At 44.1% G+C, this 24,500-nt stretch overlaps 1 protein-coding gene across 1 annotated transcript in view; it reads left to right on the top strand.

The window, feature by feature from the left end:
- LOC115458808 (laminin subunit beta-4-like) overlaps positions 1-24,500 on the top strand; it is a gene marked incomplete at its 5' end in the record, with an annotated part of 105,632 nt that overhangs the window by 20,669 nt on the left and 60,463 nt on the right. The window contains 5 exons of the mRNA XM_030188621.1: positions 3,240-3,360; positions 13,659-13,836; positions 19,617-19,760; positions 22,267-22,498; positions 23,850-24,007. Coding sequence (XP_030044481.1) covers positions 3,240-3,360; positions 13,659-13,836; positions 19,617-19,760; positions 22,267-22,498; positions 23,850-24,007 — 833 coding nt within the window. The remainder of the gene's footprint in view (positions 1-3,239; positions 3,361-13,658; positions 13,837-19,616; positions 19,761-22,266; positions 22,499-23,849; positions 24,008-24,500) is intronic.

The following is a 24,500-nucleotide window of genomic DNA, read 5'->3' as shown; positions in this document are numbered from 1 at the left end:
AATGTTTCTATAGTTCACAGCATGGTTATCAATCAATGCATAGCACTGAATCATTAAAGTCAAAAGATTTAATCAGTCCTTTTGCAGTTCGACATATCAGGAGTTGACCGTGTTCTGTTCCTCAACAGATTAATGGAATTTGGGATTTCAGGAGACGTTTTAACCTGTGTTAGAAAGAATGATAAATTTTCACAATGTTCCTTAGGCTTTTTAATGAAATCTTCTCAATGTTATATCACTTCCTGTGCTGATATTTTTATTTTAGTCCCATTTCAGTCAGATGAAGCTAAGACCAAATTTAATTCTGAATTGCATTGACATGGCACATTTTTGGGCGTCTAGTTTACTGAAGCTTAATACTACAAAAACTAAGATGCTTTATTTGACAATCCCAGACTTAGTATTTTGAAGGTTGAACAAATCATTTATTTTAAACTCTCAATTGACACTTGAATATCAGTTAAATAATTTTAAGTAAGAAGGTCTTTTTTAAAATTACACTAGTTGAGGGAAATCAGGCCTCTGTTCTTTCCAGGTCATTTTCGTTTGTTTGTTCAAGCTATAGTTTTGTCTCAGATGGAGTATTGCAGTTCATTGTATGGAGACAAAATTGTTCAACAAGTTACAATTATTACAAAACTAGTAAAAAAGGCCCTTTTCAGACACAAATGAAACGGGCGCTAGCAAGGTTTTCCTCGTAGTGTGTATGTTAGAGTGAGTGTGTGTGTGAGAGAGAGAGTGACTGTGCGATTGTGAGAGAGAATGAGTGCTTGTATCTGTGAGTGAGTGTGTGCGAGTGCGTATGTTGGACACAGTGAGAGAGAGACAGACAGAGTTTTCCGAGAGCTACAGTGTGTTTGACAGAGTGAGAGTCTGGTCCCCCCCCCCCCCCCCCCCCAATCCTACTTTTGCCTTTTGTTGGCCCCCCTCCGTTTTGTCTCTCTTTCCCCCTCTCCTGCCTTCCCCCTCCCCCCTCTGTCCCTTCCCCACCTCTACTGAGTGAGTGTGAGCCCCTCCCCTCTCGCAGGGCCCCCACCCCCACCTCTCTGGTGTGAGGAGCCCCTCCCCACCTGCTTTTCCCTCTGTTAAGCGGTTCTGTCTTCCTTCCCTAATGTCCTCCTCCTCCATGCCAGCATTCTGTCTTCCTTCCCTGATTTCCTCCTCCTCCATGCCAGCATACCCTCCCAGCCTGAGTTGACCCTGTTGCTGTGAGGTTAGGTTTTGTGTGTTGATGTCAGTTACAAAGGGTGGCTCCGGGATCTCGGTGCAAGTTCTGTATGTGTGACGCTCTCTGTACCGCCCCGCGGTCATCACTTACCAAGGGGGGCTCGGGGATCTCCCTCCAAGTTATGTATGTGCGACGCTGTTTTTACCGCCCCGCCGTCGACGTAATCGCGTGTTGATGTGAGAGCGGAGCTACACGTCCCGGCCCGCAAACCAAAAAAACTCGGCACCGCCTCCCTCAAGCCTTCCTCAAGCTGAGTGAAGTTCCTCTTTTTTTTTTGTTTGCTTACCCGACGGATTGATGCGAGGGCGGGGCGGGTGAGCGATGCGATTGGATGAGTGTCATTGCCCCGCCCTCGACATCATCACGTGGTGACACGAGGGCGGGGCAGACACTTATGTGATCTACACAACTTCAATTTGGAATGTTGGAAATTTAGAATGTTGGAAATTTCTCAGGCTTCATTAGAATGTTGGAGGTGCGTTTTATATAGAGAGATACAGCGGCGAAACTCATATTTAGGAATAAGAAGTACGATCATGTGACTCCTTTGTTGAAATATTTGCATTAGCTACCTGCTGGTGCACAAGTTGAGTTTAAGGTGGCATGTTTGCTATTTAAAATTATTAATGGTGACTGTCCACTTTCTTATATTCAGCTGCTGTCCATTCCTGGTTTTCGATCTGCTTCTTGTTTTGTGTTGTTTGGGCTAGTAGGTGCTGGGACTCAGAACCAGCAACCCGACACCCTTCCCACACAAATTCCCTCAACTGGTTTCTTAGACCCTCCGGCTTGATAAGTACCAAAAACAACTATACAAGAGAAGCTTCTCACATTATCAACATTTTATTCTTACCCAAGAACATGAAAAATAAGAAATAATAAAATTAAGAGCAACACATAAGAAACAGGGTATTGAGGAAACATAAAAAAGGGAGGAGCCATGGAGATGGTTGCATATTCCTTAGTCTATTGAGATAGACTGAGGAAGATTTTCATCGACTAACCTTTGTCTTCCAGACCAGGCAGTTATATAGGCTGAAATACAAAGAACTGGTTCTCAGGAACACATCATACAAGAATACGTCAGGCAGGATGTCATTTGTTTCTTACAATTGCACACATAAAAGTATATATTGCATTTCCTTAAAAGTTACAACTTCAGCACATCCTCAAATAAAAGCAATCTGTATCTCACTTCAAAGGATTCAGGACTCAGTTCCCATGACCCCCGCTGCAATAGCATTTTCCTATCCCGTCCTGACTGCAGGATTTCTATCTCTTTCCTCTGTCAGCCCCGCCCCCTTGTCATCTGGAACTTCCTTCTGCATCCTAAAAGTCTCTCAAAGGCTAATAAACACACTCATGTAAACAGCGAATGGCAAGGGCTCATTGTCTTTCACTTGCCTTCTCAGAGGGAGGGTAGTGAGGAGGTGGGGTACTTGCTCCACCTGGCCTTCTAGCTTAATAATCCACAGAAAATAAAAAGTCTTCAATTCTTATGGTCTGTAGACTAATTCTTAGATATTAGATATTTAGCAGTACTGCAACTGCTTGGTCTAGGCCTTCATAAGTACAAAGTACATCTCCACCAACAGTGTCTTTACATTTGGGTTTTCCTTCTGTTCATGGTGTTTGTTTTAAATGTTATCATGAATGCTCTTTTATCAATCAAGCAAAATATGGAACATGGTTCCAGTTCAAGTTAGAAGTATTTCTAATTATGAGCAATTTAGAATGCTCTGAAAACTTATGCGATTATTTGATGGTTCTGTATTGAAAATCATAACCCGCTTTGATTCCATGTAGATACAAGTGGCTACAAAAGTTGGGATTACATTAGATTAGCATTAACACTAAGGCTTCAGTAAATGCCATGCTATTTATCATACACAATTAACTGGGTTAGCATACGTGCATGTGATCTTTATTGAACTGGCCCCATTGTCTTCGACTGATATGAGTTCTACGACAAATTAGCACTGTTTTAATTATAATGTCTATTTTTTAACAGAATTGCAATACTCCAAATTCCTGTCTGCTTTGAACCAGAAATACAGTATATAGTAGATGTTTACTTTTCTTCACTTTCAACTACTAGCCCAGTATCAAAATCTCACATCTTGATTGATTCTGTAAGTAAAAGAAAGCTTCCTTTTGTCATATGGGGTAATTCTATAAAGTAGGTGATAACACTTATACACCAATTGTGTGTGTAAATGTTTAGAATAATGGAACATATTTACATACATACCAAAAGTCCGTCTAAGCACTATTCTGTAAATACATGCGTATGTTACAATAGAGCGTACTTGAGAGGTGGGCATACACATGGGCATTGTCTGGGGAGGCATGGGCAGGACTCACTCTTATGCATATAATTTACAGAATACTATAAGGTACAGGCATATTGTCAGCATTTAAAAATGAGCTCTGTGGTTGGTATAAGTGCTCACACCTAAATTCTAGGCATGCATCTGACATGTTGTGGTAGTATTCTATAAATAGGTACACATAGGTGCCCCCTGGTGCCTAAATATTATAGAATTGTCCTCACAAGGGGGAAATTTTATATAAAGTAATTTTTGCACCTATGTGGCAATATCCTATATAATAATTTGCACCTCCAACGTTCTAAGTCTGGATTCCTGGGTTCGTAACACAATTCCCATTGGTCCGCCCTCGCATCGGAATGTGATGATGTGAGAGGGAGGACCAATGAGAGGGAAGGGAAACCAGCACCAGCCAGCCAGAGAACGTTGGAGGTGAGGATTCAATCGCGGGAGGATCGCCCCCCTCCCTCCCCCCCTGTCCTCCGAGTTCCAGGCTCTCCACTCTCCTCCGAGTTCCAGACACTCACGCCTCCCTCCCTCTCTCTCTCTCCCCTCCGAGTGGCAGCCCGACCTGCGTTGCCCGCCCTCTTCTCCGCCTGCCCCTCGCCTTCCTGCGTGCCGGCCTGAATTTAAAAGATCTTACCTTGGGGTCCGGCGGCGTGAAAGTTGAGCAGGCACGGCGCTTCAGCCTGCCTTCCCTTCTGTCTCAGCTCTGCCTCGGGGTCCCGCCCTCATTTCCTGTTTCCAGAAGGGCGGGACCCGAGGCAGAGCTGAGACAGAAGGGAAGGCAGGCTGAAGTGCCGTGCCTGCTCAACTTTCACTGCTGCCGCTGGACCCCGAGGTAAGAACTTTTAAATTCAGGCCAGCACGCAGGAAGGTGAGGGGCAGGTGGAGGACTGGGAGAAGAGGGCGGGCAACGCAGGTCGGGCTGCCACTCGGAGGGGAGAGAGAGAGAGGGAGGGAGGCACGGGGATCTGGAACTCGGAGAACAGAGGGGGACATGGAACTCGGAGGGGAGGGAAGGAGAGGGAGGGAGGGGGGCCTGGAACTCAGGAGGAAGGGGGGCCTGGAACTCGGAGGGGAGGAAGGAGAGGGAGGGAGGCACAGGGGTCTGGAACTCAGAGGAGAGGGGGGCATGGAAATCGGAGGGGAGGAGAGGGAGGGAGGGGGCCAAGCTGGAACTCGGAGGATAACTTTTCATAGCGCCCGTTTCATTTGTGTCAGAAACGGGCATGTTTTACTAGTACACATATAAAATAGCTCTTATAGATCCAGGTGTAAAAATACACGCAATGGCATGCACACACATATTTTTACTGTACGTGTTGCCAGGAGCATAGTCTGGGTGGAGTACAGGAGGAGTTTGCAAGTACACGTGTTGATTATAAAATTACACTACTTTATATACGTACTTGTAAACTTTTACATGCGAACAATTATACCTACTTGTAAATGTCCATGCCTACATACAAGGCAAAACTTCTGTCACTTGTGCTAGTATTTTATAAAGACACACAGGTGCCTTGTTGTAAAATTACCCTCATATTGTTTTTTTTACTACTAAAAGGTTATATAGTATGACTGCTTTTCTATATTAGTCTCAATGGGTTGATGAATCCATAAATGTGCATTTCAAATGTTAGCCCAGAACATAAAGGGGGTAATTTTATAAAGGCCTTTTCACAGCTGTGCCGGAAAATAAACAGAGCAGATCGTTATGAAACAAAATATAATTTATTAATGGGTACTAAAATAGTATATACAAGTCAGGCTGACTTGTATATACTATTTTAGTACCCATTAATAAATTATATTTTGTTTCATAACGATCTGCTCTGTTTATTTTCCGGTTTGGCGTTTGCAGATCGTCTGCCTTTCTGCTTTCTTGGACCTTTTCACAGCTATGGGCATGTTTGAGGAAGGAGTTGCAGTGTAGCGTGGGTAAATTCATGACGTACACATATAGGTTATGAATAAACTAGCCGTTGAGCCCGTAAAAACGGGCTGGTATTGGGGTTTTCCTCCCCCCTCCCTGCGAGGTCGCCACCGCTACCGGCCCCCCCCCCCCCCCCCCCGGAGTTGCCGCCATCCCTCCACCCGGCCTGGGCCTTCTCTCCGCTACTAAACTTACACATTCATTCGCCGGAACGCAGCACGCACATCAGCTGAGCTGCCGTCGGCCCTTCCTTCTCTGCCTGTGTCCCGCCTTCCTGTGACGTAATGTCAGCGAGGGCGGGACACAGGCAGGGAAGGAAGGCCGACGGCAGCTCAGCTGATGTGCATGCTGCGTTCCGGCGAATGGATGTGTAAGTTTAGTAGCGGAGAGAGGGCCCGGGCCGGGTGGGGGGGAGGAACGGTAGCGGCAATCTCAGGCGGGCGGGCGGGGGGACCGGTATCAACCTCGGCGGTGCAGTTTTCCTCTCTGTCCCGCCCTCGTCATCACATATTGACGCGGGGGCGGGACAGAGAGGGAAGTCTCTACTGCGCATTTGCAAGTGAGTCGGTCACTCGACGTTTATATGTTTGATGCCTACACACATACTTCTGCTCCATACATTTGCATATGTAGCCAAGTTGGTATAAGTGTGTGTTTTTGAATTGCAGATGTGATTTCAGCAGGTTTATGCTAGTATACTATGAAGCTTATGGGTAATTCTACAACTGGGTGTCCTCATTTAGACATCTGAGGATGCACAGTGGGAGACTAGTATATAACAGCACCAGGGCACCCAGGTTCCATTATAGAATGGTAGCATAACCAAGTATTGGCACATATAACATTTACATGCCTGCAGTTACACCAGTGATAGAACTGGTATTACTTCAGGAGCATAAATGTGCAGGGATGAGCATAACTTAGGGAACCTCACTCATACTCCAACCTTGTGTACGTTCCTCTGCATTTATGCGCTATGCAAGTTAGGCACTCCATTACAGTATAGTGCTTAGGCGCCCTGCTGTCCCTTTCATAGGTAAGTGAACACTTATCCACATAACTGCTAGTACTGTATACATTTACGCACACAAGGGGCACCTAAATACAGGTGCCTAGATTATAGGACTTCCCTTTATGTGTCTTTATAAAATAATCTCAAAGTAGGAGCCTATTTAGCCTTCTTATCTAGGATGACCTGCTGTAAGATTACTATCCATGCTAATAAAATATGCAGTCTTCCACCCATTCTTGTCCAAGGTTAGACGATAGAGTAGACTGCTGCTTTAAAAAGTGGAAGGCGGGGGGTCACGTGATGCTCTAGGGAGAGGAAGACGTGTTCCCGTGTCCTCCTAGGCCCCGACTCGAACATTTAACATCAAGCACTAAAATAAACAGAGCAAGGAGAAAAACGAGAAGTTTAACGCCAGAGGGAAGACCTATGGAACGATATCTGAACACTTCGCAACCAGCCATGACGAGCAGGTCCATGAAAAAAGATAAAGAGAAGTCGAAGGCGGCAAGCGTCGTGGAAGACGGCCAGAAAGCAAGCAGCAACGGCTCGTTCACAGAGGAGCAATTACGACAATTAACAGAAGCAGTGAGCATTGCACTGGACCAGAAATTGGACAAATTATACTCACAAGTTTCTAATTTGGAGACACAAGCGGCGGATGCAGAAAAGAGACTGGGGGAGCTTGAATGCCGGGTGTCGGAGGCAGAAGATATGGCGGGCCCGGCAGCGCAGAAAGCGGACAAAATGGCTGCCGCACTGATAACATTGCAGGCCAAAGTAGACCTAGAAAACAGGTTGCGCCGTGGGAATCTGCGTATAGTGGGTCTTCCCGAAACAGTGCCAGACAACATGCTTTCAACTGCCCTGGAAAAATGGCTAACAGAGGAATTCGCACTCTCAGATCATTCGGGAAAACTGTGCTTAGAAAGAGCGCACCGCACTGGCAAAAAACAAGAAGGGAAACAGACCCCACGAACAGTGATCATTAAAGTACATAATTATGTACATAAGGAGGAAATATTACGGGGCTCCCGACTTAAAAGGAACGAACTGAGATACGATGGACACCAACTGCGAATTTTCCAGGATTACTCAATGGCCCTTCAAGAAAAGCGCCGGCGGTTCACGCCACTATGTCAACAGTTGCACGAGGCACAAGTGCCGTTCATGCTAATTTACCCTGCAATATTGAAGCTAAAGGTTGCAGGTCGATGGAGACAATTTGCAGACATTAAAGAAGCACAAAAGCAGGTGCAGGCATTGGTGGCAGTGACAAAGAGCCCAGAGCAGAAGGAAGAGAAGTAGCAGAATGCTGATGACAGCTTATAAAAGGTATAATTAACAGGGTTATCCAATGAGGCCAAACACATGACACTGGCAGGGAAGGAATCAGTGCTAGATTTTACCAATACATAGAAGGGGGGGCGACTGGGAGGACGCGGGAAACCCCAAAATCCCATAACACAAAATGGGATATAGGGAATTGAGAAGGGGTAAGGGAAGGGGACACATAGGGGGGTGGGGGGAGGGAAGGGTAAAGACAAAGAACAAACAGAACAGGAGGCATTTGGGAAATGGTTGGATATGGAGACTACCAAATAGTATGGTGGGCGGGATACCAAGTAAACCGGGGGAAAATGAGGTAAAGAGGTTGAATATAGAGAGGAAAAAATGGAACCCTAGGGGGAGGCAGGGCTCCTTGGGGTTAAAGATGGAAAGCAAGACGATTCATTTAATGATAATAAGAAGTAATGACTAAGCAACCTGGAGGACTTACTCGGGTAATATCATGGAATGTATGTGGAATAACATCTCCAGTTAAGAGGGCAAAGATCTTAAGTGCGCTTAAAAGACATAAAGTGGGAATAGCCTGCATTCAAGAAACGAGATTGTCAGCAACAGAACTCGAGAAATTACAACGAAATTGGGTGGGAGAAGTGTTTGGTTCCCCGGCAGTAGGCAGACGAGGGGGGGTAGCAATATTAATACACAAATCAGTAATGGCAAAGGCCAAACTCCTCTTCTCAGATAAGGAGGGGCGGTATGTGGGGATCAAGCTGAATCTACAAGGACAGGCGTATATACTGTTAGCGGTGTATGCTCCGCAAACGGGAGGGAAAGCATTTTTCGCGGAGCTGTTCGCGAAGTGCCAGGGACAAGGATCAGAGCCAGTAATAGTAGCAGGGGACATGAACCAGGTATTGGACCCAGGACTGGACAAAACGGGACACACACAGAAAAAAGACCCGGGTATGGGAGTGCTTGAGACCTTTTGTGATGGTCTGGGCCTGGTAGACCCCTGGAGATTAATGCACGAGGAAGAGCGTGATTACACGCATACCTCGAGAGCACATGGAACGCAATCTAGAATTGATTATATTTTGGTGGCATCTGAAATGTTCTCTCGAATTGGGGGAGCGGAGGTAGGCCCAGAAGAGCTCTCGGACCACGCCATGATCTGGGTAGACATTGAACCACAACCATATTATCGGGGTCAGGGGGGTTGGCGTTTCCCCTCATACTTGTACACCTCCCCAGAGTTCACAGAATTCTTAAAAGAGAAATGGGAGGAATTCGCGCAACATAACAAAGAACATGTTAATACACCAGGTCTTTTTTGGTATACCGGTAAGGCGGTGCTCCGTGGAGAAGTGATAGCTTACGTCTCCAGGAGAAATAGGAAAATAGCACAGAAAATAGTGGAATTAGAACGTAGGGTCCGGATAGCCAAAAGAAAATATACTGAAACCCCTAATAGAGTTTTACTGAACTCTTTGATTTCCACTCGTGTCGAGCTTAATTCCTTGCTGCAGGATAGGTATAATAAGGCAACGATCATGCGCAAATATAATCTTCAACGTTTTGGAGATAGACCGGGCAAAATGCTGGCGCGTTTGATAAAGGGCTCGCGTAAGCCACATATAATTACACAAATAAGGACCCCGGTAGGCACCCTGACGTCAGACCCAGACCAGATAGCAGAGATCTTTCATAAGCATTTCACCAAGCTATACTCAGGAGAGGGAGAGGGGTCAGATCATCGAGATGTAATTAGGGCATATTTGGAAAAATCAGCTCTGCCGCAGTTAACAGAAGAACAGAAGGGCTCCTTAGACTCCCCACTGGGGGCGAAGGAGGTGCTAAAAGCTATACAAGCATTGAGGCTCCACTCTGCCCCGGGCCCAGATGGATTCTCGGGCGAATTTTACAAAATGCTCCGGACCCAGCTAGTGGGGCCCCTGATGAACCTATATGAAGAGGTGACAGAGACAGAGCAGTTCCCAATATATGCGAATGAAGCGTTAATCAGTTTAATTCCAAAACCCGGGCGGAACATGGAAGACCCTGCTGCGTACAGACCCATATCGCTAATAAACGTAGATATAAAGATTCTCTCACGAATCATGGCAGAGCGCCTAGCACAGATGATGCCCTCGATAATTAGAGAGGATCAAGTAGGCTTCGTAAGGGGCAGGCACTCTGTCATGAATGTAAGGAAGCTGATCGCCGCGCTGACGGTGGCATCAGAGAGGGCTTCTAAAGGTTTGGTGATCAGCCTAGACGCAGAGCGTGCCTTTGACAGAGTTGCGTGGACTTTTATGCATGAGACCCTGGGATGGATTGGAGTGAGGGGATGGTTCGCAGGAGCAGTGAGAGCGCTTTATGCAGATCCGAAAGCCAGACTACAGGTAAATGGAGTTCGCACGAATGAAATTCTGATAGGACGAGGGACAAGACAGGGCTGCCCGTTGTCTCCCTTGTTTTTTATACTAGTATTAGAGCCACTCCTGTGCCACATAAGAAATAACCCGGACATTAAAGGCATGACAGTCGGAGAGACAGGGCTTAAACTTCTGGCATATGCAGATGACCTGTTGATGATGGTAGAGGATCCTCAAACATCGGTGCGAATCCTTTTGCAGGAAATAGAATACTATGGTAGTCTATCAGGGTTTAAATTAAACCTGGCTAAGTCCTTGGCCTTGGCGCTCGCGGAGGAGGCTCGGCGAGAGTGGGTGGGTCCCTTTCCCTTTCAATGGGCCGCAGATCGGTTGAAGTATCTGGGAGTGGAGGTGCCGGTACAGCTATCAACACTTTATAAGATAAATGTAAGACCTTTACTAACAGAGACGAGAAGATTACTGGGAGTTTGGGGTTCCTGCCCTCTCTCGCTGATGGGTCGTATAGCCGTGTTTAACATGATGATAGTCCCCAAATGGCTATATAAATTTCAAGTGTTACCTTTACATTTACAGGGGAGAGAGGAGCAGGAGTTAAAAGGGATCCTAAGAAAGTTCTTGTGGAGTAATAGGAGACCTAGGCTCCCGTTAGAGGTATTATATAAACCCAAAGAACATGGAGGAATGGGGCTGCTTAACATAAGATATCTCACAATTTCGTGCACAATGAGGCATGTCAGGGACTGGCTAGCAGGCAGCCAACATTTTACAAACACATTATTAGAAGCCTCATTGGAACCCAAAATACACCTGAGCTGCTTGCTACATACTTCTGAGAAGAATTCGGGGGCTAAGTCCCCTATGAACTGGTTTGTACGCTCAGCAAGAGCAATGTGGAGGTGGCTGTGCAGGCGCCATAACTTCTCGGCAGCAGCGACGCCTTTTATCTCTTTGGGGCAGAACCCAGATTTCCCTGCGGGGACAACAGAAAAGACCTTCGTGCGCTGGCGGCAAAAAGGGATTAAATATCTTTATCAGCTCATAGACACAGAGGGACAAGTTAAAACTCTGGAAGAATTAACAAAAGAATATGATATCCCGGCCAAAGACTTTTACGCACATGCACAAGTGCAACACTATGCCCGTTTGCTCGGAGCATTCAATTTAAGCGTACAGGACATAATTACAACAGCCCTGACACTGGGTGCTCAAAACATTGTCCCCTTGCGTTTTCATCATAGAAACCTGTTGGACACCACAGAAGACATTGACTATGTTAAGGTGGCAGAAAATTGGTCGAGAGACCTTGAAACTGTAATAACGGCGGATACGATCCAGAACTTTTTACAGGCTATTCTACACAGGTCTATTTTCATCCGACAGTGGGAGCAGCAGTACAAGTTCCTAATGTGGACCTACATAGCGCCAGTCAGGGCACTGAGAGCGGGTTTCGGCACAGGAGAATGCCCCAAATGTGGAACATTACAAGTGACGTTGGGACATATGTTTTGGCTGTGTCCGGAGATCTACCAGTTTTGGGCACAAATATTAGTGGAATCTGGACGATACTGGAGACAGAACATAACGGCCAATGCTCAGGTATTGTTTGACATCTTTAACATAGAGCAACCTGCGCCTTCGGGTCTCACCGGATTTCTGCAGAGAGTGACATTGATGGGGAAAAAAGTGATTCTTCTAAAATGGAGAGAGAAACAAGCCCCGACCAGAGAAATGTGGAAATCCAAGATGACAGAACAGTTGCATTTGGAGCTTTGTGACTCAGTTTCCTTCATAAATCAGGAGAAGGACCCAGGAATGTTTAGAAAGATATGGGGGAGATATTGGAATACACTGCATCCGACGTCTAGGCGTCAAATTTTGTACAAACTTAAAGGCTGGAAGCAAAATAAAGCTACATCCTCCATGGACTAATGTTTGAGGTAGACTGCACCAGCTAGGTTTTAGCAGAAGACCGGAGAGAAAGGGGGGGAGGGGCGAAGAGATACTGGAAGGATAAGCTGTATTTAGCAAGGTGTAGTAGCACTTTAAATACTCTGGACTTCAGTTAGATATAGTAATACAGCAACTCATTAGCTTAATTGCAAGGTAATATAGTAAGTTTGTTTCCTCAAATAGCAATTGAAGCTCTCAGATGGGGAGGGGGAGAGGGGGGATGGGGGGAGGGGGGGGAGTAAAAAGGGGTGAAATGAAGATGGAAGAATTGTTAAGTTCACTAGCATCATTTTGGACCAATGTTTAATAAGAAAAAGAGTTGAACATGCTAATTATCTGATGTTATTGTTGGAATTTCATCAATAAAAACTATTGAAATAAAAAGTGGAAGGCCTCAAAGATGCAGCTAGTGCTTTTTATCTATGTAAGACACGGAAACTAAGAAGTCATCAACAGAAATTAGGGAAGGGGAGATATAAAGAGAACTGCAATAAAGAAATAGCACACCATACTTTATGTTTAGCTTTAGTTTATGGTTAAATGTCCAGATGGTTATAGACTCAAGACAGGAATTTTCTGGGAACTGCATGTGAAATGTAGAAAAAGGAAAATTTGAGCATCAGTGTAGATATGAAAAGAATGCAGAATGATAAGACAAAGAAGTCCAAAAAATGGATAGAAAGTGAGAAGAGTAAATGACTAAAAACTGAGTCTTGGAAAGCACCAGTTCAGAAAGGGTAGGAAACCAACATGAACTGCAAAAAGAGAAATAGAAAGAATGCAAACATACCGTAGACTCAAAAAACGTTGGAGGAGGCTCTTATAATTGAAATGCTCTAAAAATTGAAGAAATGTTTGGTAACAACCTATATCAAAGCCTGGAAAATGTTGAGTATGGGAACAGTCTTCTGATGAGTACTTTGCAGTAGAGCATATTCAGTTAACATCAGTTGAATGAGCTTGGTAAAAGGAAAAGTAGGAAAGTTCAAAGAATGAGAGAGTGGAACAACCCTACTGGTTATCTATCATCAAAACTAGGGCACAAGAATATATGGAAACTGAGATTCAAGGGTATTCCAAGGTAATGAAATCTGTCTATCCCTTTAGTTGTGTAATTTTGAAAAAAATCCCTTGATCTTATGCACGCTCTCATTTTCTTTACTAGGACTTAGTTCAAACATTTGTGGCTGATATAGCCCACGTTAAGGAAATTTGCATGTATGAATAAAATGACATTCTTTTTTCCCATCATGCAATGTGTATGTAGGAGATAACATGCCAGCAACAAATAGGCGTTTACACTGCATGTTCACTATTCATTATTTCTTTGCATGTCACTGATAGTCCTATCAGTGGTATGATACCGTAGAAAGGTTTGAGCTGTAAAATATGGACCACAGTTCTTGCTAATAATGTCGCCTTTTAAAGTAGTAAGAGATATACGTGATGTTTGCATACGTGATGTTTGCATTATTTGTTTATTTAATATTTCAATCTTTTTAAAATATTTTTTCCAAAGCTCGGCCTTATTCCCAAGATTGAGTCTCTCTCGAATATGTGCAGTGAACAGGAAATAGAAGAATTCCATAAGCACCAGTGCATTGAAGTTGCTTCTACAGTTGGCCTACAAATTTATCCAGATATATGTGAGAAGCTTATAATAAGCATGTCGGCTCGTATGCATAATGGAGCTGTTCGTAAGTAATCCAACATATACTCCATAAACATGTTTGGCCCCACTGTATCAGATGCTACACTCTATATTCCATCAGATACTGTTGATATTTGGGCAATAATCAGTCTCCTAAGATATGCATATGTGCCTGAGTTTTTCTCCTCCCACTGACTGGGTCCCACCACCTCTGGGCGAGTCTCCCACACTCAAGTTATCCCGATGATTACTAGGTTACTGGGGCCACACTCCCAGTGGTCCCTAGAAAGCACTCATAGACCTAACACACAAGCCACAAGGATTCTTAGTCAGTCCAGACAAGTAAGAGTCAATAAACTAAAAAAGGTTTATTGTCATAAAAAATATTGAACAGTGAACTATAAAAACAGATGGAAAATAACAGGTAACTGAATAAGGATCAATTATAAAACTATCTAAACATTTTATCACTACCTGGATAGTGCCTGGGAAGTACAAGAAATATAGCTGCTCACAGGTTACAGAATATAACTGCTCACAGGGTCTCAGTAAAAAGGTCTTTCTCTCTCTACTTCTAAACTGAGACTGGAGAAAAATCCAGTATTTCCAGACTGGATTTGAACTCCTGGGCCAATCAGAGCCCAGAACAACATTTTTTAAAAGTAGCTGGCCACATTACTGCAGGTTACTTCCTCTCTGTGTTAAACTAAAGAAGGAACAGTAATTTCTCTGTAACAGCTTTAAACATAAAACATGCACCACCTGCTAGCCAAACTAGAAAAATACACTTCATGAAATACTCTTATAATTCATATGCTGGAAAATTCACCATTTTGCCACACACATGCTTTTGTATTTTCAATAATACGCATATTAAAAAGGAGGTGCAAGTATCCGTGAATAGTTTTTCTTTAAGCAATTTTCAAAGTGAAAATAAATTTGTACTTTACAGGTGCAAACTGGTGCAAAATCTACTGGTAAAAAGCAGCTATGCAAGTGGTAGGAAAATTCCTCTTAAATTTTAACAACTAGATAAACAGGATCCTTCTGATCAACATATAACTTTAGGGAGTATAGTAAGCATACAACTGCAGCAACTGCTTCTCTTTACATTTTTAGTTAGCAGTCAATATTCAGGACCCTACCCCCTCCTGGACCCCCTCCTGACATCCCCTTTAGGCCGCCCCCCAGACTTACCTGTATGATCTGGTGGTCTAGAAGAGGGAGAGAGGGTCCTGTAGGGGAGAAGGGCAGAAGGGGATCAGATCATGTTGGGGGGGGTCACAAGGGGCTTAGATTGTATGGGGGAGTTCAGGAGGGGGTCAGATCATGGGGGGGGGGGGGGGGGGGGGGAGGGCGGGCTTCAGGAGGTGGGGAACACAAGCATTTACACAGGCCAGTTCTCAGAAGCGATGTTGTTACCAGCCAATACTCAATGCCAGCACCAACATAACTAATCTGGTGTAGTTAGGACTGCTTTTTCTGCAGTGGGCTCCAACAATAAATATTGCTTGTACCCACATAATTGCCAGCTGCTCCCTGACTTCACCCCCAGACTCTCTCGCTAGTTAAATGTCGCTGAATATAGGTGGACAACCTGCTGAGCACGATTTAAGTGGGCAGGAGTCTCTCCTGCCCACAAATTGCTTTGAATATGGGGCCCTTAGAATACAAAGTACCTCGGAGCTCCTATGCATAGGCAGCAACCTCCTGGGAGGGGAACTATGCACTAGTGATCTGAATTCATTAGCACACATTCCATTCATTAAAGCACTTAAAAAAAAAAGTGCATGCAAAATCCAATTAAATATGCATTAACCTACAAATTAATAGGCATACAGGCAATGTCTGCACATTAAAAATTTCTAGTGCAGGTTAAAAAAAGAAATCTATTACCACAAAGGCAGGAAATGAACCAAAACATTTCAATTAAAATTGGGGGGGAAAGACAAATTTTATGAAAACAAACTTAAAATTTCTTCCCTTTCCATAGCCCTATCAGGAATCCTCAGTGAATTCATCTTTTTTACAGTTAGCAGTTGTTAGGGAACAACAAGCAGCTGCAGATCACCTTACATGACTCAACAGCAGAACTATATGATTCAAATTAAAAAAGAGGTGGATTGTTATTAGGACCTGATTTTTTCCATGGATACAGAATGAAGGAAAAAGAACATATTCTGCTGTCTAAGTATAGTTTGCAGAGCTTGTAACTTTACAGAAAACATTCATGTGACTACAGGCTGCTCCAAGTATGCAAAAGCTTTTCTTTTGCTAAAGCTTTGATGAGAGCAAAGTCCCATCCTACTACAAAAGTCTGCCCTGAAATTAAAGCAAGCACGTGGGAAAAATGCTTTCCTACTTTGTAGAGTTAGGGGCTAATTTTCAAAAGAGAAAAACGTCCAAAAATTGTCATAATGCACCACTTGGACACAGGGGCATAGCCAGACTTCGGCGGGAGGGGGGCCAGAGCCCAAGGTGAGAGGGGCACATCCCCCCCCCCCCCCCGGCCAACCCCCCCCCCTGCGCCACCATCTTTGACCCCTCCCCCGGCGTCGCCAACCCTCCCCCGGCGCCAGCGCCGTCGAGTACCTGTGCTGGCGGGGGTCCCCAATCCCCGCCAGCCGAAGTTCTGTGTCTTCCTTGAAGACTCTTCAGCCTGTCTCTGGGTCGGCACATTGCTGCAGACTGCTGCAGCAGCTGATCTGATTCTGCAAGCGGGAAGCCGATTCTCTTTGCGTGGTATGAATCGTCCTGACGTCCTGCACGTTCCTACGTGCAGGACGTCAGGACGATTCATACCACGCAAAGAGAATCAGCTTCCCGCTTGCAGAATCAGATCAGCTACTGCAGGCTGCAGCAATGCGTTGGCCCAGAGACGGGCTGAAGACACAGAACTTCAGCTTGCGGGGATTGGGGACCCCTGTCAGCACAGGTACTCGATGGCGATGGGGGAGGGTTGATGACGCCGGGGGAGGGGTCCAGGGCCAAATCTGAGGGGGCCCAGGCCCCACGTAGCTACGTCACTGCTTGGACAGATTTCTTCTCTAAACGTCCAAATTGGTATTTTCAAAACCTGTTTTGTAGATGGTTATCTGCATTTCATCTGCAGTGCATCCAAATCACAAGGGGAGGGGGTGTCAGGAGCGTTTCAAAGGCAGGCTTAGGGCGTGACTAACACTTGTACGGTTTACAGCCACAATGGAAGAAAACAAAAAACATCTAGGGTGAAAACTTCAACATTTTGGTTTAGACCTGTTTTCAGAATGAATAAGAAGAGGTATGACCACCAAAAGGTGGAGGGACCCTCAAAACCTACGTAAAAGTAGTACAGCAAAAAAAGGATTAGGATGGTCTGGCTCTTTCAATAACCCAGGGAGACAAATGTGGTTACAAAGTCTTTATTAATGGTCATCAAATGACTCGACACAGTCGGATTTTTTTTTTGTACTCCTTGCTGACTTTGCTGCTGCAGGCTTTGGAAGTACCTTTTCCGACTGATTTGGATTGTTGAAATCCCATAATTTTATTACACAAGAAAACTTAGAAAAACAAGTTTTCTTGTGTAATAAAATAATCTCTCTGTCTCTCAATTCTTTTGGAACATCATAAGACTCCTGAGGCAGGCGCACAAGCACCAAAACACAGCTGCTGTCGAGTCATTTGATGACCATTAATAAAGACTTTGTAACCACATATGTCTCCGTGGGTTATTGAAAGAGCCAGACCATCCTACTCCTTTTTTGCTGTTCAGAATGAGTAAGACACAAAAAGGTGCTCTAAATGACCACTAGAGGGAATCAGGGATGATCCCACCTACCCAAAAATGTGAATAAAAATGGTACTCACCAGCCTCTATGACATCCTCAGATGTTATAGCCAGGTCCATTAAAACAGCTGCAGGTCTCCTGGAGTAGTCTAGTGGTAGGTGCACTTAACCATAGATAGCGGGAGGTATGGGGCCTGGGTCCACCTATCTGTTTCATTTGTGTTGGAAAGTGTGAGCCCTCCAAAACTCACCAGAAACCCCCTTCACCCATAAGGACTATTGTAGTGGTGTACAGTTGGGGGTGTGGGCTTTGGAGGACTCAGCAGACAAAATAAAGGCGCAACATTGAGATGTGTACCTGGGAGCATTTATATGAAGTCCACAGCAGTGCTCCCTAGGGTGCCCCATTGTTCTCCTGGGATGTCTGCTAAAAATGCTGGCCCCTCCTACATCCCGATTACTTGATTTTCTATGTTTTTCACTTGGTATTTTTTTTTGGGGGGGGGGGGGTTGAAAGTGGACTGAAAAGTACATAAGTACATAAGTAGTGCCATACTGGGAAAGACCAAAGGTCCATCTAGCCCAGCATCCTGTCACCGACAGTGGCCAATCCAGGTCAAGGGCACCTGGCACGCTCCCCAAACGTAAAAACATTCCAGACAAGTTACAGACAAGTTACAGACAAAGAAACACGCACAGAGCACAAAACCTTGTTACAAACGGTATTTAAAATAAGTAAGTAAATAAATAAATAAATAAATATAGCAAAAAAAAAAAAGCAAGAGCACAATGACTTTTCAAGAATGGGGGCATCAACCCAATACTTTATTTTAACAGACCCAACAAGGTCTGTTGTAATAAAGTATTGGGTTGATGCCACCATTCTTGAAGGCTTTTTGTGCTCTTCGCTTTTTTTTGCTCTTTTTAAAGTGGACTTTGGACACCCTGTCCTGTGTTTCCGGAAAAAAAAAAAAAAAGATAGATGTTTTGCTTTTTCAAAAATGGTTACATTTGCTATTCAGATCGTTTAGCACAAAACTTCCAAAGTCCAACAGATGTCATATTGAAAATGCCCCTCTTAGTCTCCTCTATAAAATATATCTTACGAGACATGATACATGCTAGAATTGCACAGTTTTTAATAGCTTATGGTCCCTGTTTTCTAAGCTGCACTGAAGTCATGCTAACGTTTTAGTGCGCACGAAAAATTAGTGCACGCTAACAATAGAGACACCCATTATATTCCTGTGGGTGTCTCTAGCATTAGCACGCGCTAAAAGGTTTGCGCACCTACAGCACGGCTTAGTAAACAGGGCCCTATGTACTTTTAAAGAATGCAGCTATGTTTATCCAATAATATGAGCCATGGTTATCCACTAAAGTGAATTACTTTGAGTTTGTTTTAACCAACAATGGTAGCAATTATTTTTAATTTTCTCTTTTCATATTTTAACTAAAATGTACTCAGAGTTAAGAAACAAACAATCCCATCTCAATACGGAAAAGAGGATAGAAAGAAAATAAAATACAAAATAATTACGCAATTTAATTAGGATAACAATCCACAAAAATATGGCAAAATTCTTTAACCAATGTTAATTACATCAAATCCACACCTAATTAAAGCTGACACATCACATTAACGTGCATTGCTTTATTTTCCATTCAGGCTATACTGGATCATAGAACACATAATTAACATCAGAAACCTTAAACTAACACTAGCAGCAGAATTTTAATTAAGAAAGTAGCTCCCACTGCAAGTGTTCTTGATTTTAATTAAAGAAATAATGTCCTTCATAATCATGTGGACTTTGCCACGTCAGGAAATACTTGCATTTTTTTTTACGCAAAACAAAAAAAGTCTTGTTTGTTAAAATAAGCTTTCAACACAGCTGATGTAACATGAAGGTAATCACAAACTTCATAAAACTGTATAAACTTGAACTCTGCTAGATCCAAAACGTGATCACATTTGCAGCTGTTCATTATGCTGTTTCTCCTATGGCTGTTCTCTGTACGTATGTGAATTGTAATTAAACTCTTGTTGCCAACAGCATGCAGGTGCAACGAAGAAGGTTCCTTGAGCTTGGGCTGCAGTAAATTTGGAGGTCAATGTGAATGTAAACCAAATGTCGTTGGACGCTGCTGCAATACATGTGCAGTGGGAACCTACGGCTTTGGACCCCACGGTTGCTCTCGTAAGTATTAAGTATGTTACTAGAATTCTTTTCGGATAGGCTCAGTTCTTTTTCAGCAACTACTGGTCCACAGTTCAATCAAAGTGACAGAAATTTGGCATTGTAATATAGCAAATAGAAACTAGTACTTGATTTGTATGATAACTGGAAACAACTTAGCCTAAGAAGCCACCAAAGATTCCATAATACAGAACACAAATGTACATCTGCAGAATTCCAGTGAGGGACCTGTAGGAAGAGTTCACATACATTCTGCATGGAGAATTATAGTCAAACCTTTACTCCCTATATCCGTGGTCTTTGCTAATTTTTAAGTCGGGCCCACTTTGGATCCAAATGAGTTGAAGGAGAACCACCAAATATCTTCCTATAAGGGGCCACAACTCTGCCACCTTAAAACTTTTTATTGGGTGTATCCTCAAGGAGGTTGGCTTTTCCAAATACATTATCTTTGTCTATTAAGAAATGCATTATCCTTTAAGCATGTGGCCCTTCCTCCCATCCACTTCCCCCTTTCTGACATGAGCTTGGGTAGAGAGGCAGAGCTTGGCAGAAAAAAGCCAGAATAATGTTGAGAGCCACCCCAGAGGTCTTCAGAGGCCACCATTGGCCCCCAGGCTTGCACTGAAGAATACTGCCCTACATCATTGACTTTTAAAGCAATAAAGCTAGCTAAAATGTATTTATGTTTATTGTTTTCATTCCAATTTTATTCCATCCTTGAAGAGATGTTAGTGTATAAGGATCTGAGATTTCATCCTATTTAGCTACTAGCATCATTAATGATCTGAGGGGCCCTTTTACTAAAGGGTACTAAGCCCTTAATTGGGCTTCCCAAGATGGTATTTTTAAACCACGTCTATGCCTGATTTAAAGTCCTAACCTTTGCAGATGAACCTTTTAGCTTCTTTTTAACCATTTTCCTCACTTTATCATAGTTGCCCTTTTGAAAATTAAATGCTGCTATAGTAGGTTTCCTTTATGATTTCACTGCAGGTATCAGCTCAAATTTGATCATGTTATGACCACTCTTTCCCAATGGACCCAACACCATTACCTCTTGCACGGAGTCCTCCATTCCACTAAGTTCTAGATCTAAAATAGCTCCCCCTTTTGTTTGTTCCTGGACCAGTTGCTCCAAGAAGCTGTAATTTATTACATCTAGGATTTTTACCTCCCTAGCACTCCCTGAATTCAAATGCAGTTACAGAACATGGCCATGTTTCACCAAAATCCAGCTGCGTCAGGGCAGAAAAATGAAATACCAAATATCAAACATAAAATCGAACATTCAGGTATACTTGGAATGAGTAAATGCAGACACAAAAATTAGAACACCAAAAAAAGATGATTAAAACATATAAACAAAACTTTGAGTTCATTTATGCAAAGAAGTGGCCACCTATGTATGTATGTAAATGGAAAAATTACTGACATTTATACACATTCTTTGCTCTTAAATCTAGGTTGATGCCTTATAACATTACCCCCTAACCACCTAATTCTATAAACTTGCTTGCCAAATTTATGCTTAGCGTGTAAAGTTGCATGTGCAACTTACAGAATAGTGTTAGTTACTTGCATAATAATTACCTGAAAATTGGTGTTAACAACAACCAATTATTGGTTATAATTGGAGTTAAATGGTTCTAATTGGTACTAATTAGCAGTTACATGCATAACTGCCCAGTGGCATTCCTAGGGTGGCTGACTCCCGGGGCGGGTCGCAGATGCAGCGATCCCCCTCCGGCGAAAGGACACCCCCCCCTGGGTGCAGTGCGAACCCCCCAGCGAAAGGACACCCCCTGGGTGCAGCGCGACCCCCCCCCCCCCCCCGGCAAAAGGACACCCCCCCCGGGTGCGTTTTTACCTGCTGGGGGGGGGGGTGCCATGCACCTGTTGGCTTTGTTTGTTCCATGCTCCCTCTGCCCCGGAACAGGAAGTAACCTGTTCTGGGGCAGAGGGAGCACAGAACGAGCGAAGCTGGCAGGCGCGCAGCACACACACCCCCCCCCCCCCCCCCCCCACCGGCGTGCACCCGGGGCGGACCGCCCCCACCGCCCCCCCCCCCCCCCTTGGTACGCCACTGTAACTGCCATAAGTCGGTATTCTATAAAATGTGGGCACAAAATCAATAGTGCACAACTTCAAGGAGGGCGTGGACCTGGGAGCTGCATGGGCAGGTCAGAGGCGTGCCCAGCACTTGCATACACAAGTTATAGAATACTGATAGCATTTAGGCATGAGCATTTACACCAGCCACTGAGATAGAGTAAGTGCTCGCACTTAAAGCTAGGCGTGTAACTGTGGACTTACACTAGACTTCTGTAACCTATAGAGAATTACTCCAGAACTGCTTAATGAACTTTAGTAAAAGGACCCCTAATGCTCTTCTTCATCAATCCATCTTTTTCTTTTCATTGCTTCTTCCCAATATACAGTGTGAAAAAATATCTGATAGAGAACCAAAGTAACTTGCCATTTGCCTTCTCTTCTGTTTGTCTAGCATGTGATTGTAACACTCAAGGCTCTTTTAGCACATTGTGTGACCAGATTACTGGGCAGTGTTCGTGCCGCAGCGAAATCAATGGCCGCCGCTGTGATCAGTGCCTCTCGGGATACTTTGGATTTCCCAACTGTCGCCCTTGTCAGTGCAATGGCTATGCAGAGCTTTGTCATCCAGATACTGGGGTCTGCCGGAACTGCAAGGGATTTACAGCTGGACCCAGCTGTGAAAGGTGTGGTATTTTTAATATATTGTGCACCAGAGAACTAAGCATTTTTGCCAAGGATACAACATGGAAGATTATAGTATCTCTGGTTCTGTTTCATTTTCTACAAATATGTGGTTTACGAATTTGCAATACTTTCTGGTAAGAAGAATATTTAGGAGCTGCTTAGATTTTGGATTTTAAAAAACCATGCATACAAAAATTCTCTTTATCCACAAGTGCTGCTGCTGTTTATTTCATTGTCTAGTGGGGTAACCAAGTAACTCCAGAAACAATGGAACAGTTAATCCAATTCTATTTTCTTAAAAAAGTTTATAGTAAAACATTCAAAGGGGAAGCTATCGAGGTGCAATAAAAGGTGAGCTTTTACCACACCTTGATTTACCATGGGAGTCACCAATCTGCAGTATAACAGTCCCGCAGGTTGCTGATTACCATGGTAAATGAATAAAGCTGCTGGTGAGCCACCCCACAAGCAGGATTATTCTAGCGGCTCAGAGCATTGGGCTGCCAAGCTGCGACCTGATGCTCCCAGCCATGAACTCCAGGGTTCCCCCCCAAATCAGATCCCCCCCAGCAAGAATTAAACCCCCACAAAGTACAGCCCAGCCCCCAACAAGATCTCTTCCCAATCCATCCCCCCTCCAGGTAGAGGTCTCTCCGAAATAGACCCCCCTGATCAAGCCTCCCACCCCCATGCCCGTACCTTAATTCCCAGGTTATCTGATGGGGTTCCCGGGGTAGGAGCGATCCTCAGTCACTCCTGCCCTTCTGGCACCGTCCATCAAAATGGTGCTTCTGGACAAGAAGGAAAGTTTTAGCATTTAATTCCCACTGCTCCACCATAATGAGAAACACAGCAATGCTTCAAAAATGAGTCCCAACAGAAAATGTTTCTTGAGCAAAAGGGCAGTCTTGTCCCTGGAAAGTCTTCAGGACCTGTCAAAGCCTCCTGACCTTGCAGTGTTAGAAGTTCTGATTGGAGCCCCATGTCCTCTCTCTTTCTCAGTACTCCATGCCCCCAGCCTTGTTAATTACTAGCATGAAGTGCCCCCTGGGAACAGCAGTTTCCTCTTTTTCTTTCTTTCTTGGATGGGGGTTTCTTTGGGTTTCAGCCCTTGGTGTCATGTATAGAAACTGTACACTCCCTTACAACATATTTACCTATGTAAAATTGCCCTTCCAGTGGGGTTTAAATGCCTTTTGCATCGCTATACCCCATAAAACTCCCAGTAATTTACAGAGAGTGAGAGAAAGTGAGAGATGCATATGTATCTATGTATGAATGACAGTTCTTTTCTAGATCCTGGAGGAAAAAAGATGACCTGAAGGACCTTTGTGGATTTTGTGTTCCCAGGTGTGCTGACGGTTACTATGGAAACCCTCCTGCAAGGGAGGCCTGCCAGCCCTGTATGTGCCCAGATTTGCCTGCTAGCAATCGCTACTTTGCCCATTCTTGCTCTCTGGATCAGCAGGGCTCAGAAATTGTCTGCAACTGCCGTGAAGGCTACTCAGGTATGCAGGGAAATTCATGTGTTGCGGCTTTGACATTTCAGCATTCTTAGTGAAGCATGGTAGGATATGTTAAGGGGTAGAGATGAGTGATGTTATAGCGGGCATGCTGTAAATGTGAGCAATGAATTGAAAAGGCAACAGATAAACTCCTTCCTCCCTGTTTCTCACTAGTCTTCATTGTATGAAATTTGCAGGTGTACAAAAGACAATAATAAATAGGCAATCAGCAATTAAGAGGCTGTTTTACTAAAGCGCATTAAGTTTTGGGCTTAACGCACTTTAACATAGGATTTCAAAGTATGGCAAGCCCAAACTAACACCGCAGCAAGAAAGGGGCAGTCCCAGCATTTTCTCATTCTGGCCATATGTTAAAGTTAATATTTAAAGGCTAAGTGTTAACTGCCTGAGGGCAATAGCAGCACACAGCAGGTGTGAGGTTACCGTTCTAAGCTCCGATCCCTTGACAAAGCAATGGCGAAACGGATGTCTGTCG

Source organism: Microcaecilia unicolor, unplaced genomic scaffold (assembly GCF_901765095.1).
Source record: "Microcaecilia unicolor unplaced genomic scaffold, aMicUni1.1, whole genome shotgun sequence".
In the NCBI taxonomy this organism is placed as follows: Eukaryota; Metazoa; Chordata; class Amphibia; order Gymnophiona; family Siphonopidae; genus Microcaecilia; species Microcaecilia unicolor.
The sequence above is the reverse complement of the archived record's forward strand: the minus strand, read 5'-3'. Positions and strand labels throughout refer to the sequence as shown.